Source organism: Ambystoma mexicanum, chromosome 1q (genome assembly GCF_040938575.1).
Source record: "Ambystoma mexicanum isolate Mex_15411 chromosome 1q, UKY_AmexF1_1, whole genome shotgun sequence".
Taxonomy (NCBI): domain Eukaryota; kingdom Metazoa; phylum Chordata; class Amphibia; order Caudata; family Ambystomatidae; genus Ambystoma; species Ambystoma mexicanum.
This window is the reverse complement of record NC_090922.1, coordinates 421,073,246-421,088,739: the sequence shown is the minus strand read 5'-3', so window position 1 is coordinate 421,088,739 and position 15,494 is coordinate 421,073,246. Positions and strand designations below refer to the sequence as shown.

Genomic DNA, 15,494 nt, shown 5'->3' with positions numbered 1-15,494 from the left:
GTAACATATTTTGTGCAGCACATTGCAGTCCAATCCTCCAGTCCGTGAGACCTTGTTTCGCCCTTCTATCAGTTTTTCACACTTTTCAATGGGATTTATATTACTCAAGATTCTATCACTTTATACATCGATGTGGATGATCATCAGGGATGCACGTACAAAAATTCGCATTTGCAACATGGATGTTTTTCTTGTAATCTGCCATATTCTCCCAACTCTTTTCCCCAGGTGTCAATGAATTCTATCAAGTCTTAAAAGAAAGCCCAAAAATTAACTTTTACACTGCGAAAATTCTACATTTTTATTTATTTATTTATTTTAATTTTTATAATGCGCCAACATGCCCGTGGGCCTCAGGGCGCACACAGAGACAAGACAAAGACAGACAGGCACATGAGGCAGAAAGGAGAAAGGACTCAACAAATTAATCCAAGTTGAAGAATTGAGTTTTTATGGCACGTTTGAACACGGTATAGCTCTGGATCTGCCGTTTCCACGCTGGAAGTGTGTTCCAAAGAAGGGGACCCTGAGCATCAAGAGTGGTACCTCCGAATTTGGCAGTCCTAAATTTGGGGTGTTTAAGAGTGATTGCTGGGGATGAGCGAAGATTCCTGACATTAGGCTTAGTGCTAATCCGAGCTGACAGATATGTAGGACTATTTAGACTGAGGCATTTGTGGGTCGTGGTGAACATCTTGTATGTTATACAATGCTTAACTGGAAGCCAGTGTAATTTTTTCCTGAAGGTGGAAATGTGTTCGACGAGATTGATTAAAGATATTACGCACAGCATTATTCTGAGGCACCTGTAGTGATTGGATGATAGAGGCTGTAGTGCCCGCTAAGAGACTGTTGCAGTAGTCAAGCCTTGAATTAATCAGTGCTGTAGACAGGAGAGCACAGTTCTCTTCTGATATAAATGGTCGAATGTATCCTATTCTCTTGTTTATAAGACGCAACTGGATTTAATACTGGAGATGTGGGATTTCATGGAGAGTTCTTCATCAAGAACAACTCCCAAGGTCTTGACTTTCTTTTGGACGGTAATAGTATTGTCTGCAATGTGAAAACTAGCATAGTTGGAATCAAGTTTCGTCCGATTGTTTTTAGATGCCACAATGAGGAGTTTGGTCTTTTTGTCCTTCAAGGCTAGAGAGTTACGGGCCATCCTGTCTTGTATGGCTTTGTATATTTTGTTGATGGTTTCCGCATCACTGCTGTAAGAGCCTCTCAACTGTATGACTACCTGTGTGTCATCAGCGTAGTTTGTATATTGCACTCCTAGTTTGTTTAGAAGGTCAAGAAGGGGTCAGATGTAGAGATTGAAAAGCAAGGGCAACAGACAGGAGCACTGAGGAACTCCGCATGTCTGGAAGATAGGGGAAGATTGATTATCGCCAACACAGACCCTTACCATTCTGGGACCCAAAAAGGAAGCAATCCATCTGGATGCAATTACAGAGCAGTTAGGGACCTCACCGAGCCTTGACACCAGTAGTCCGTGATCAACTAGGTCAAAGGCTGCCGAGGGGTCTAATAGCATGAGCAGGGCAGCTTGGTTTTTATCAGCTATGCTAGCTAGGGTAGATTTGAGATCTAGCATAGCTGTCTCGGTCCCGTTGCGAGCTCTGTAGCCAGACTGGCGGGTTCCCGAGATGTTATGTTTTTCGACATGGGCCTGTAACTGTAAGTAGGCAAGTTTGTCAAGTATCTTAAGGACAAAAGGCACGTTAGTTATGGGCCTGTAATTGTCATTGTTGGCTGGATCAAGGTTTTCCTTTTTCAATAGAGGTGCAATCCATGCCGAATTTAACAGGTCCGGCATCCGGCCCTTGTCGAAGGAGAGATTTGCCAGTTTGGTAATCCATAGAACCAAGGTTTCCAAGGAATCCTTAAGAATGCTTGTGGGAAAGTCGTCAGGAGGACAAGACGTGGCTTTGAGGTCCTGTATGATTTTGGATACTTCGTCTTCAGTGTAGCGCGTAAATGAAAATTGAGGGATAGTGTTTTTACTGGTGTTGGATGGATTGGTATCAGTAAAAGTTTGCGTAGATGTTACGTTGCCTAAGGCTTTGTTGATTTTTTCTTTGTGAGAATCGATCTTTAGTAGAAAGGCATCATGAATGCCCTGACACCACTTATCATCCTTGATGATATTGTTAGTGGGAGGAGGCTGATTTTGAAACTCCACTAGGATTTTAAATAGCTCCCCAGTGTTGGATTGAGCATTCACAATTCTTTCATTGTAATGAGTGGCCTTAGCTTCTGTGATGAGTTTTTTATAGCTAAGAATAGATTTTTTATAATTTGTTAAGGTGTTATCGTTAGGATCTTTCCTCCAAGCTCTTTCGAGAGCTCTCTTTTCTTGTCTGGCGGCAAGAATTTCATTGGAGAACCAAGTGTTCTTTGTGGTTTCAGTCTTTACTGCTTTCATTTTTAATGGGGCAAGATCATTAACTGCTTCTTTGATGTTAATAGACAGATGGTTAATAGGTTTCGAGGAATCAACAAAGTTGCCTAGGGATTGAAGCTTAGTAGACAGCAGTGTGGTTAATTTGGGGGCTGTTAGATTTTTAAGGTTGTGAGACATTTTTTGAATGTGTGGATGGGCATTCACTTTGGGAGGGGGGGAAGGGCAATTAAATCTTGGCTTGGATGAGAAAGTGGTCAGACCAGATACATGGTGTAGCCGAGATGTCAGAGATGTTGGTATTTTGGGTCAAGAGCCAATCTAAGGTGTGACCCTTACTTTGCGTGGGAGACTTCATCCATTGAGTAAGGCCAAAGGAGGTGATGGTGTCCATAAGATTGGTACCGGCTTTGTCCTGTTGGTCATTGGCCCAATAATTAAAATCACCCCTTACAATAACGGGGCCTTTTATAGTACAAATCTGGGCCAATAAATCACTAAGCTGTTCTTCGAAGAGGGGCATATTTCTGGGTGGGCGAAAGATCGTGAGTGGATTTAAGGTAGTGTGTGGTGAGGTTTTTCTTTTCACCCATAAAGTCTCACAGCCTTCCGGAGAAGTATGGGGAATTTCATAACATTCAAGACTTGACCTGCACATCAGAGCCACTCCGCCACCTTTACCCAGCGAACGGTCTGCTCTGAAGAGAGTTTAGTCATCGGGCGTGGAGATTGTGGCTTGGGTGGGTAGGTCAGAATTGAGCCAGGTTTCAGTTATGCTGAAGAAGTCGGGCTTGAGAGCGTTAATTAAATCCGAAATTTCCACACCATGCTTGTATAGCGAACGTGTGTTGAGAAGGGAGAGAGATAGAACTAACAATGGTGCGATCTTGGATCCATTCGTGTTGGACCGACGCAGTGTTTTCTTTAAACACATAATAGAGCAAAGGCAAGAAGCGTGCGCGGCTTACTTTTAAGGGAGAAACAGCTAGCGAGCTGGAAAGTGGAAGGCCCCCGCAGAAGCAGAGATTTCCAGCGAGCCAGCGAACTGCGGCGATGACCGGTGAAGACTGGCGCTACCCAGAAGCGCCGGCGCTGAAGCGCCTGGACAAAGAAGAAATACTCCAGGAGGTTCTGGTAAATGTAGTTCAAGCCAACTACTTTCAGTTCTACACACAAACACTGCAAACCTGAGAGTGCTTTGCTCTCTGCCACACATCCAATCAGTCACACAAATTGGCTCCCAGACACTCGTGAGCAGTTAAGAAGAAATGCTCTAACAGTATAATTCAAAGAGACAGTCTTGCTGTTGAGATCTTTGGAACCAAAAGGCAGTCCATTGTCACTAGATCATTTTTTTTTATTTCCTCCAACTGCAACCAACTATCATTTCCTTCAAGGCAAGGTGGGAGTTTCTCATCTTGATTGGAGGTTTTATTGCCCCTTCACACTTCCAACTTCCTTGCCCTGGGAGTCCAATCGTCAGTGGGTTTCTCTAGAATAGAATCTTTCCGACCTTGCAATTATCAGTGGGTTGTTACTTTCTGCTGAGAGTTTATGGTGTGATTCCCTTCCACAGGGGGAAGTTTCAGGGCTGACAACTGGAATAACTGGTTTTGAGAGCTTGTAAATTCAGCCCATGTGTTTTAAACTCTTTATTTTCTTATTTTGTGTCCTGACTTAAAACAAACCAGTGAAAGAAAATAACCCATGTATGTATTCTCACCAGCAACAAAGCCCCTTTACATTGCCAAGTAAGCAGGCTTTCATTCAACAATTTATTTTTAAACAGGCAATTTTTTTCTTCATTCATCAAAGCCCATTTTTACACGTGTTGAAAACTACTAGCATTTCTTTCTTTAAATTCGGTTTGGCAGCTCCCTCAGATTCCCACACTGTATTTGCAGCTATAGTAATTTCCATGAATGCAAGAGTTTTATCTGAAGCATAGATACATTGACACTAACCTGGCTCAGAGAGTTAAAGTCTCTTTGAACTGCTGAGCCTGGATACTTTTGGAAAGAAATAAACGCGTGTTCCCATGCGAGTGAAAGTGATGTTGCTTATTGATTCCTCTCAGAGTTCGTTTGACTGGGCCTGTCACTCAGGAATTATGCCTGGTTTTGGTGAAGCACAGTGAAATATCCTGGGCATGACAGGGCCTTATTAATCACAGTAGTTTCAGAATGAACAAATGGAATTAGCATAAAAGCAGCATTTTTAAAGGGTGAAAATGTTTCATTCTGAAGGGGAATTTTGGGTTTTCAGCAAAGCAGTGATGCCTTTTCACTTTATTCCCTTTATATGTTTCAGAACACACTGGCCCGCTCCTTCAGTATGTCCCCTTGTTCCATCCTGCCTGAAGTGTACTTGGCAGGATGGTGCAGCCATCTTTTTGTTGCTGCAAAAACGCAGTTTTGAGGTCCTGGTGCGCACAGGAGCCAGCACAGCCATATTGCTGTTTCTTGCAGACAGACACGTTGGTGATGTGGTGAAATACTGTTGAGTGGGTCCATATATCCCACAGTAGTAAAGATTATTGTAGCAAATGAGATTAGCCATCCTGACACTGAAGCATAGCAGGAGAGAGTAGCATTAAGTAGCTGCCCTGCAGGCAGCTTTGCTAGTGCATTCATAGCTGTTTGATAAATTAATAGTGCCAGGAATGGAAATAGGACGGTTTCTAGACTGACTGTGGTCAGTGGCAACCCGTACATAGGCTGCTTGAAGAGACAGATGCTACTTTACAATTCCATCTGAACACAGAAGCATAGGGCATGCCTGGAGTTTGAGATACTGTAATCCTTGTTGTGCTTTTTCAGACAGCATGTATATGCGTTACATTTTCTCTTTGAGTTTTCTACTGTAATTCTGTTTTAGCCTGGTGTGCTTTGCCATTTTATGTGCTTTCGCGGTATCATGATAGAGTAGGCTTCTGCCAGCTTTTGTCCATCAGATGATTTTCTGAATTTAGCTCATAGCTAATTTACATTGAATTGGAGGCTGTCTAATTGAGTGACAGAGGGGGCCGAAGGCCTCCCAAAGCTAGTGGATGATAGACCCAGGGGAGAGATGGGTAGTATCCCTAGGTCACCCTTACTTAATGCCCCCCAACAGGTAGTGACAGATACATGCAACCCATAAACCTGAGCCTTTACATAGAATATTACTGCCCCTTTAAAGAGAGTGCATAATTGCATAAGAAATGTACCCCTGCTTATAAGATTACAGTGAACCCTGTAACCAAGGTGATGCAAGATTCTGTTTTCTACACACTTATGGGAACCATACAGACTGTTAATATTTAGGAGCTTGCTGCAGTCACACCTGTGCCAGGGAAGATGTGGTTCCGATCTTGAAGCTCAATGCTCATGTGCATGCACAACTGAGTGTGTTGTTCCCTTCCAAGATGGAGACCCAGGCTTTTGTAGAGTCAGTCCGCATTATGGGACGGCTCCACACACAATCACTAAAACCATCTGAATTAGGCAACCCATTACAATCAGATAATCTCCAACCACAACTAATGGGTCCCTGTAGCTACAGGTCATTCATCCAAATCTGTCCTGAAGGGAAAGAAATAGGCCATGGGGATGTAAGAGACCCCATCAGACAGACAGAAGTGGGCACGTTTGGAGTCAGAGGAGATGGTAGGAGTTTGGAGAGAATGGGCAAGATAGACAGGACATTACAAGATTACTAGAAGGTGGTGAGCAGAGTTGAGGAGGTGGTATGCAGCAGAGTTGAGGAGGAAGCAGTGAGCAAGTTGAGTAGGACGTAATGGTGAGCAGAGTTGAGGATGTGGTGTGGAGCAGATTTGAGGAGGAAGCAGTGAGCAGATTGAGTAGGAAGAAGTGGTCAGCAGAGTTGAGGAGTTGGTGTTGAGAAGAGTTGAGCAAGTGGTTGTGAACAGAGATGAGTTAGTGGTGAGCAGAGATTAGGAAGAGGCTGTGGTGATAAAAGATAGGAGGAGGTGGTGGTGAGCAGACATAAGTAGGAGATGTTGATGAGCAGAGTTGAGGTGGTTAGCAAAGTTAAGTAGCAAGCAGTAAGCAGAGTTGAGGCAATGAGCAGTGTTGAAAGAAAGGTGGTGAGCTGAGTTGAGGTGGTGGTGAGTAAAAGTAAGGAGGTGGTGGTGAGCAGAGTTGAGGAGGAGGTGGTGAGCAGAGTTGGGGGAAGGGGGTGAGCAGAGTTGAGATGGGTAGGTGGAGGTGGGTCCTAAGAGAAGTTCAGGAAACTCACAAAGGACTTGGAAATAATCATTATGAGGAGGTAAATGGAATTTTATCAAATTCAGAAGTAGTAATATAAGGAAGGTTTGAGAGATCTCATCTTGCCCAAGGCAGGGAGTAGCGCTGAATCCCTGATCAGAAATGATGAAATCCATAGAAGAAGTAGGAATCAGATGTTGGCCTGTTGTGGAGGAGGATCAGAAACAGGAAAGGCTGTTGAGAGGGGAGAGGTCAGGGCCCAATACAGGGAGGTGATAAGGCTATCTTGGCATCATCTGTGGAAACTGGGGAAGGCAAGCCTAGTTCGCTCCACCTGAAGGTTAATTTAACACTGCATTTAAACCGATAACCTGTGGAAGCAACACCCTGACACCTTTAGGAGTTACACTGAGATGGTTATATCCCACCATCAATGACAATCAAGCACAGCAAGTCACAGTTGCATTGCTCAGTGACTTAAAGTGGCAGGTGATATATTCCAAAACCTTGTGACATTTAAAAGAATCCCCCGAACAAATATGTTCTGGTAGGAGATGCTCATCTTTTGCTTTGTAGTACACATGCTATGAGTGGGGACAGAGAAGTTATCCATACCTTTCCAAAGAGAACATATGTTTTATTATATTTGGTATCAGAAGTGGGATCAACAGGCTTAGCCAGAGTAAGCCAATACACACCCTGATGGAGAAAATCATGTAAGCATTTTGTCCATTCAGAACCATCTGGACCTTCCAACAACCCTTATAGCATCCACGTTCAGCATGGTAGGAATTTCTTTTGGGGCTGCCTTCAGGTCTGGGGAGGGTTTGTCCTATGTCAGCTAACTCTACAACAAAGGTGCTCCCTATTCTGATGTAGACCCAGACCTCACCCAGAGTTGTGTACCAGCAGATTTCAACCACTCTACATGAGATGGTGGGACTTTCACTGCGAAACAAAGTTCCCCAAGGCGTGGGAACTCCCGTCCCCTGCACACTATCAAAGGACACATTTCAGCCAAATCATTACCCATGTGAATCAAAATAAATAAATTGAAGCAGTCACAGAATTATTTAAATAACCTAAGTATCTAATTAAACATTCATCGTAGAAAAATGATTTTCAGACCATTCTTTTCTTCTTCACCGTTTTTACTATAGTGGGAAGCCCAAAGCATTTTGAGTTACAATACTACTCATTAGGGGCATTCTACTGCAAAGATTGCGTTTGTATAAAAACTCCAAAAATCTTCTGCTCGTGTGTATGATCTATTTACAGTTTTCAGGTATTTCACATCTAGTGGGAAATGGGAATGTCCCTGCAGCTGTCCTCACCCACACGAGGTGGAGGGCGGCTGCAGGGACTGTATGAGCTGGATTATTTTACACCCAGTAGGAGTGGTGAGCACAGAACATTCACAACCAAGACTGCAACACTTTCTCTACTAGTTTGGAAAGTCAGCTTTGCATCCAGACACTTGCTTATGATATTGGGACTTTTCCACCTCTAAGGATTAAGAAGAATTTTCAGTTACCAGACATACCAGATATGGCCCGCACAAGACTAAATGGAGACTGAACTCAAGAGGAAAGATGTGATTAGCTTGATTATATTATACAGCACTAAATCGGACAGTACCAATGCAGTGATCATTGGTTACACCAAATAGGAAATACCTGAACACTGTGAATAGATCATACACACCCCCAGAAGATTTCTGGAGTTTTTATACAAAAGCAATCTTTGCAGTCGAATGCCCCTGCTGAAGAATATTTTAACTCGAAACGCGTTCGGCTTCCCATTAAAGTAAAAACTGTGAAGATGAAAAGAGCTTTCTGAAATTCATTTTTCTATGATGAATGTTTAATTAGATACTTAGGTTATTTAAATAATTCTGTAACTGCTTCAATGTATTTATTTTGATTCACATTGAGTAATGATTTGGCTAATATCCGGCCCTTGATAGTGTGCAGGGGATAGGAGTTCCCACACCTTCGGGAACTTTGTTTCGCAGTACATATTTATACGGTCCACGTGCCAGGACCGTTGTTTCGCACCTGCACCTTAAATTATAGGCTTAATCCTTTAACCCCACACAACACATCAGACAAAAACCACAAGATTTATATTTTAAAATAGGTGTGCGTTGTTAAGCATCTTTGTTTGTGGTGGGACTTTCAACCATCTGACCAAAGACCACCACATTTCCAGTCCCCCAGTGAGTCAAAGCTTTGTACCTGGGTGAGAACTGAGGGATATAGCAGTAGGGAAGCTTGAGTCAAGAATTATCTCCATTTGGAACATGGTTACTGGGAACTGAGGAAAGCAAGTAAGGTACCAAATGGCCAGGAGTAAAACTTATATGTGGCTGCCCCATTACTAACCTGCTCACCCTAAACGCATCTGGTGCATAGAACATCTTGGAGGGCAAGAAGAGGTGAAAGGGGCATACCCAAAATATCATTGGAGTTGGGAAAGTATGGACAAGAGGATGGTTCACACAAGAAGCATCTGTGAGCTGGCATAGACGGCTTAACCTTGCTTTCCTGTGATGATTCTCTGAACCCTTCAGTGGAAACTCTGCCAGTTATTGATACCTCTCATTTACATTTGCTATCAGGAGTGTTTAATGAATAGGTGTGTATGCTTATTTTAGCATTACTGATAGAAAACGTGCTGTGTTTTGTTGTTCGATTTTTTTATACTGCTGCACAATGTTAAATTGAACTGTAGCATATTATGAGAGTTTGATATCTGCGCGCACCCCTTCACGCACTTCTATGTACATTGTGCAAAGTAATAATGCAACATTCTCCCAGTCTGCTGCTAAGGTTATATGCCATTCGCCGATAGTTGTCAGGAAGTGTGGATGGATGCTGTGGAGACAGTGGAGGCATTAGACTCGCACCTCTTTCCACGCTCTAGTCCTCACTCAAGATGGCGGAGTCACATATAAATTTTGACTCCGCCCATTACTCGGTGTGTTGTATCTGTGTTTTCTACCTTAGTACATCGCTCCGTGATTACACTTGCCTTCCCTCTTGTTAAGCTCCTTGTTACAGCCCTCCTTTGTAATTTCCATTTCTGTTACCTTGTATTCTCTTACTCTCGCTCCTTCAGTCTTACTTTTTGTTGCTATCTGTTTACGCGACACTCGCGCTCTGCTTTTTAGTTTCAGTTTCTTCCGGCGCCGTCAGTGGCTAGAGCGGAGTGTTACAGACCATTTCGCGAACCTCTGCACCTTCCTTCCTACCGTCGGCTGTCTATAGCCAGTGCCTATCCCTTATTTCTTATCTTTTCTTCAGGGTACCTTGTGTGATTTTTCCCAAGTAACCGCTCCTCTTCAGGCGCCTATCGCCCTTCCACCCTTCACTGTTGTCTAGCTTGGTCGTCTAAAGACTGCCCCGTTTCTTCGCCAGTTAAATCTTAACTTGGCGAATTTCCTGTTCTGGTCTAGACTATCCTGTGTTTCCTCAGTTCCTCTCTATCTACTCTTACTCCTCCTTCTTTGTTCCTTTGAATTTATACTATGAACAGCCAGTCCTTATCCTCTGGAGTTCTGTTTACTTATCTTCATTCCCTGGTTTGGGGATCCATATCTTCTACACGCAGAACTCGGAAGAGAGACTTGTTTTGGCTGATCCCTGATTCAAATTTCTTATTCAGTCAAACCCACCTGGACTACAGAAATTCCATCATTTATCCAGGGTTGTTTCTGCCTTTCGGCTTTTTCCCTGAGTTTGGGTCCTCCGAGGGCAGGGCTTTATCTCTGCCAAGGTGGCCTCCGGGGGAGCCAGACCCTATTTACACGACCGGAAGGACCACAAACCCAAGGATAAGCAGGCGACGGAGAAGAGATTAAGTCGCAAGACCCCGATCAAGGTTCCCACTGAAACATCCTCCGAAGAATCAGGTGAGGAGAATTGGGAGGGTGAGCCCGCATCTGACAATAGTATACAGGAAGGGAGGCGATTCATGCTTATTTACTGCCTTGTCTCCTATATTGAGCTGCGTATTTATATCATGTGGTGTTGAGGATTTTCAGTTGGAGAAAAATTATAGCATGGCTTTCTTTCAATTATCCCCCGTGTTGTAATATTTTGAAATAGACCCATCAATGCATTTTGATAAGACGCTGCAGTTAGTTTTTTGTTTGTTTGTTTCAAAAAAGGCATTGAAGCAAGTAAGAAGATAGCTTGCCTGATTGGCGTCGAGGGAGGACATTCCATTGACAGCAGCCTTGCAACCCTTCGGATGTACTATGACCTTGGTGTTCGGTATATGACTTTAACACACACCTGCAATACTCCATGGTAAATAAAACCCTATCAACTACTTTTGCATTTTTTCAACTTGCTTCTCTAAATATTGTAATTAAACTAAATAATGGGGAGTTCAGTTAATTACGATTGTTTTACACTTTAAAAATATAGTGAATTAGAATTCACAGTCAGCCTATGAATTGTGGAGCTGGCAATACATACTGCCTGGGGGCGATTTTAAAAACACCACGCCCTCAGTTTCTTTCTTAAGGTCCCAGAGGATAGAATTGAGAAATCATGATTTGGCTACATCTAGGGCGTTTTCAGTGGTGCCTCCAACACACATGAATGCATCATTCAATGCGCGGATATGACCGGTGTTTGGGTTCTCGGCGTTCTTGCCCCATGCACAAGCAGACCAGTTCAGACACACGAGGTGTAACCGCTTCACCAGACTGACGTTGATTCTAGAGCTGGGGAAATATAAAGAATAGGGGACATCCTGAAGCCCGACCACCTTCAATCATCTGGTATGTTCCATGCCACATTAATCTTCCCTTATCTCTCACAATCCCCTCTGTGATTCTCTCATGTAGAAAGAGATGTATCGCTAGGTCATTATCATAGGTCAAGGAGATGAGGGTAAGGTGTGTGTGTGCCATGCCACATTAATCTTCCCTTATTCCTCACAATCGCCTCTGTGATTCTCTCGTGTAGAAAGAGATATATCGTTAGGTCATTATCATAGGTGAAGGAGATGAGGGTAAGGTGTGTGTGTGCCATACCACATTAATCTTCCCTTATCCCTCGCAATCGCCTCTGTGATTCTCTCGTGTAGAAAGAGATATATTGTTAGGTCATTATCATAGATGATGGAGATGAGGGTAAGGTGTGTGTGTGCCATGCCACATTTATCTTCCCTTATCTCTCGCAATCCCCTCTATGATTCTCTCATGTAGAAAGCGATGTATCGCTAGGTCATTATCATAGGTCAAGGAGATGAGGGTAAGGTGTGTGTCAAAAGGACGAGGCTTGTGTGCGTCATTGTATAGGTTCATCTGAAAGTGCGCTTGCATCTGCCTTTGAATTTATATGTATATGCTGTGTGTGTGGACATGAACAACAACATATAAGGCAGTATATGATGGACATTACATGTTGAACTCAGGCATATAAAGGTGTTCCTGATATTTAATTGCATATTGAATGCATACATGGTAGCACTCTGGTATAAGGCATTGTCCCTTGTATATGCCAGATGTACACTGGCATGCACATCTGGGATTGGGAATATAAAGATGTTCCTGCCATTTACTGGCTGTACATGGGCAATGCAAGGTTGAACCTGGCATATGATGGCTGTACCTGGACATGTAACCTGGGCTTATGAAGGTTTTCCTGCCATACAATTCTGGTGCATGAGTATTCAAGGCTGAATCACCATCGCTCAACATAGGCGTGTGTGGCTAAAGATTGAAATATGAAGGGGTACCTGATCAATGATGGTTTTCCTAACCTGGGGTATATTGTTATGGTTACTGTATTTCTGGCATACAGTGATGGTATATGGACCTGACATTTCCATGGCAGATTGGAATGCAGTGACATCATTGCCCCGCCCCCTCTTGTAAGATTCCATAGTGTGCATCGGCGTGGCACATGTAAATAACTTCAGTATAATTGGAGTGTTGGGAGATTTTAGGTTTTGTGGGAGGTTTGAGGGGTGATGGAATTTAAACAGTTGACGTGATTGCTGGATTTTTGGGGTGAAAAGGCTGGTGTGCCTGTAGAGTTAAGAAAAGTTAATTTAATTGCAATACTGCAGCTTTATGTGAGCACACAGTTTAACTGCTCCCTCTCAGGTGTACCTTACAGTACAAGTCTCATTGTTTCCGTTTAGCTGCCATGCGCTCAAAAAATCGTATCGAAAGTAAGCACTTTTTTATGTAACCCCAAAACTTTGAATCCTGATTAACTGATGTTTAAGTTAATAAATATCTTTTGTTGGAACTTTAAGTCTGTTGTCTATGTCTTGTTTCATGATGCCTTCACAGCTGTCAGTTGTAACATTCATTTTTGACATCATATTTGATTTGAGTTCCAAAAGAGCTGACTCTGTGCTGGAACCCAGACGAAAGCCTGATTGCCCATTGTTCAGGATAGGGTAATCCTTAATAAATGCTGCCAGTTGCTCATATGCTACTCTATCCATCATTTTTAGGATAAAAGGAGAGTTGGTAAAAGGCTGACAATTATTTGCCTCTCAAGGATCTAGGTCAGATTTCTTTTTTTAAGGGAGTAATCCAGGAACCTTTAAGCCTGTTAGGCACTATGCCTTCTTTGAATGAGGTATTGACAATCTTGGTAAGAGAGCCAATGAGTAGTTCGGAGCACGCTTTAAATGATATGGCAGGAAATTGATCTCCTTTTCATGTAGATGGCTTCAATTTAGCAAGAACGACTCTGAGTTCATCCTCAGAAATATTTGTAAAATTGAAATCCGGTATTATTAGTGGCCTGTTAGTGGTTTGTCTGTAGAATTAACAGGATCTATTTTTTTATTCTTCTCAATTCCATCTTTTATTTTGGTGGTCTTATCTATCATAGCGTTTTGAATAGATGTAAACCACTCCTGATTTTTCTCTAGTTCTACTTGATGAATTGTATCTGGTTTTTCCAGTTCCCTTGGAGTGGTAAAAATGTCTTTTTTTATCGTATTGAGCCCCCTGAATATGTGCCTGATAGGATATCTTTTTAGCATTGATAATGCTCTATAACTGATTGATATATATTACATGGACGCGGTAGCGTCCATGCAGTTATGGTTAAGTTGGTGTTTCCATAGGAAGAGCATTTTTTGGGTGGCTTATAACTTCGCTCCCTCTGGACGAATCCTCACCAAACTTTGCAAAAAAATTTTATGGCCCACTCTGAGTTTGGAGAGGTTTGGTCCCGGGGGGGCAAAGTTATATGGGGGTCCCAAAACTTTTGTTTTTTCCCATAGACATAATGGGAAAAAACTTTGTGCACGCCTACAGCCCAAACCGCTGGACAGATTTACACCAAATTTGTGGCAGGAGCAGGGGATTGGTCCCAAAAGCGTGTTTTTGCAAATTTGGTGTAAATCCGTCCAGTAGTTTTTTTTTTAAAATGACCAAAATGTAAGGCAAAAAAATTAGTGATATCTCTGTTCGCTTCGCGGGCGGACTTCCCGGTTCGCTCCGCGGACAGTGCCCTGGTTGGCCGAGCGGCTTGCGCGATGTCCGTGGACATCCGACGTGTTCGCTGATTGGACGGCGTGGAGCGCGTCCGATTTTTGGTGGCGCCCGACATCTTGCATTCGCGGACGAAGGCGGACAGTGAGGTGAAACTTGGTTTAAAAATTGTATTTATTGGAGTGTGTTGGTGTGTAAGAGTGTTTGGGGAGGGTGGGGGAGTATGAGATAGGTGCAATGTTGTATTCTTTTTATGTGCTAGACGCTTTTGTTGTGTTCAATTTGTCTGCGGACAACACGGCTGTTCTGAAATGTTAGTAAATAAGCAGAATGGATTCGGTGTTAAGTTGAAAGTGTTCTAAGAAGACTCGTGGGGTCCTGGAATGTTCGCAGGGGGTGTCCTGAAGACGTTGTCTGTATTGTTCGTTGTCAAGCTGAAAGTGTTCTAAGAACACTTGCGGCGTCCTGAAATGTTCGTACATAAAGAAAATGGGGGTGTCCTGAGGACGCTGTCCGTATCGTCCTCTGGCAAGTTGAAGGTGTTCTAGGAACTTCCTTGTGTCCGCGGACATTAAAATGGTTGCAATGCTTGAATCTAAGGGTGTGATATGCTGCGGTGGTTGTGGCCAGGGTATAGAATGTTGGGTGCATGGCCATTTGGCAATGCACCCAAGACTCTATGCCCTGGCCACAACCACCGCAGCATATCACACTCATATGCCATGCACCCAAGAGTCTATGCTCTGGCCACAAGCACCGCAGCATATCACACTCATAGTGGCTTATAACTTTGGGTCAAAAACAAATTTATAAGGAACATTGTTATAAGCCAGTATGGGTGTGATATGCTGCGATGGTTGTTACTATTTGGTTTAGTAATGGGAGTCCATGTTTTTCTTGTTCATTTCTGTGATAAAAGGAAAATAGCATGTTAGTATTAGTATTTTATAAAGACTTATTACATTGTACAATCAACATTTTCTTCTTTTTTTTGACCCTCATATTTAGTAGATGACAAACCAGAGTACTGTGCAATTTGCTCAGTTTCTGTGTTTGTTGCTAAAATCATTGGGTCTGTGGGAGAAAAGAAATCCATGTTGGATTAAAAAAAACATTTTTGTGTTATGCTACAGTTTATTTGTTTGTTTGTTTTCAGTGTTTACTTGTTGTTTCTGGCTAATGCTTTATACATTGGATTTTTCCAGTTTTTGGGAGCAGTAAGATATAAGGTATTTGTTTGGATATTGTAAAATTTTGGAGCCATTAGATACCAGTAGGCGTATTCTAACTGTTTATTTTTGGATATAATTTCGTGGTATTGATTTATCTGTTTGGATATTTCTAAATTTTGGGACAGTTAGATACCAATTGGCGTATTCTAACTGTCTGTTTTTTTTTG

At 42.7% G+C, this 15,494-nt stretch overlaps 1 protein-coding gene across 2 annotated transcripts in view; it reads left to right on the top strand.

Annotated features, from left to right (window-relative positions):
- LOC138528210 (dipeptidase 2-like) overlaps positions 1-15,494 on the top strand; it is a 468,557-nt gene that overhangs the window by 290,739 nt on the left and 162,324 nt on the right. For both annotated transcript variants that reach the window (XM_069639676.1, XM_069639669.1), the window contains exon 5: positions 10,790-10,931. In XM_069639676.1, coding sequence (XP_069495777.1) covers positions 10,790-10,931 — 142 coding nt within the window. The remainder of the gene's footprint in view (positions 1-10,789; positions 10,932-15,494) is intronic.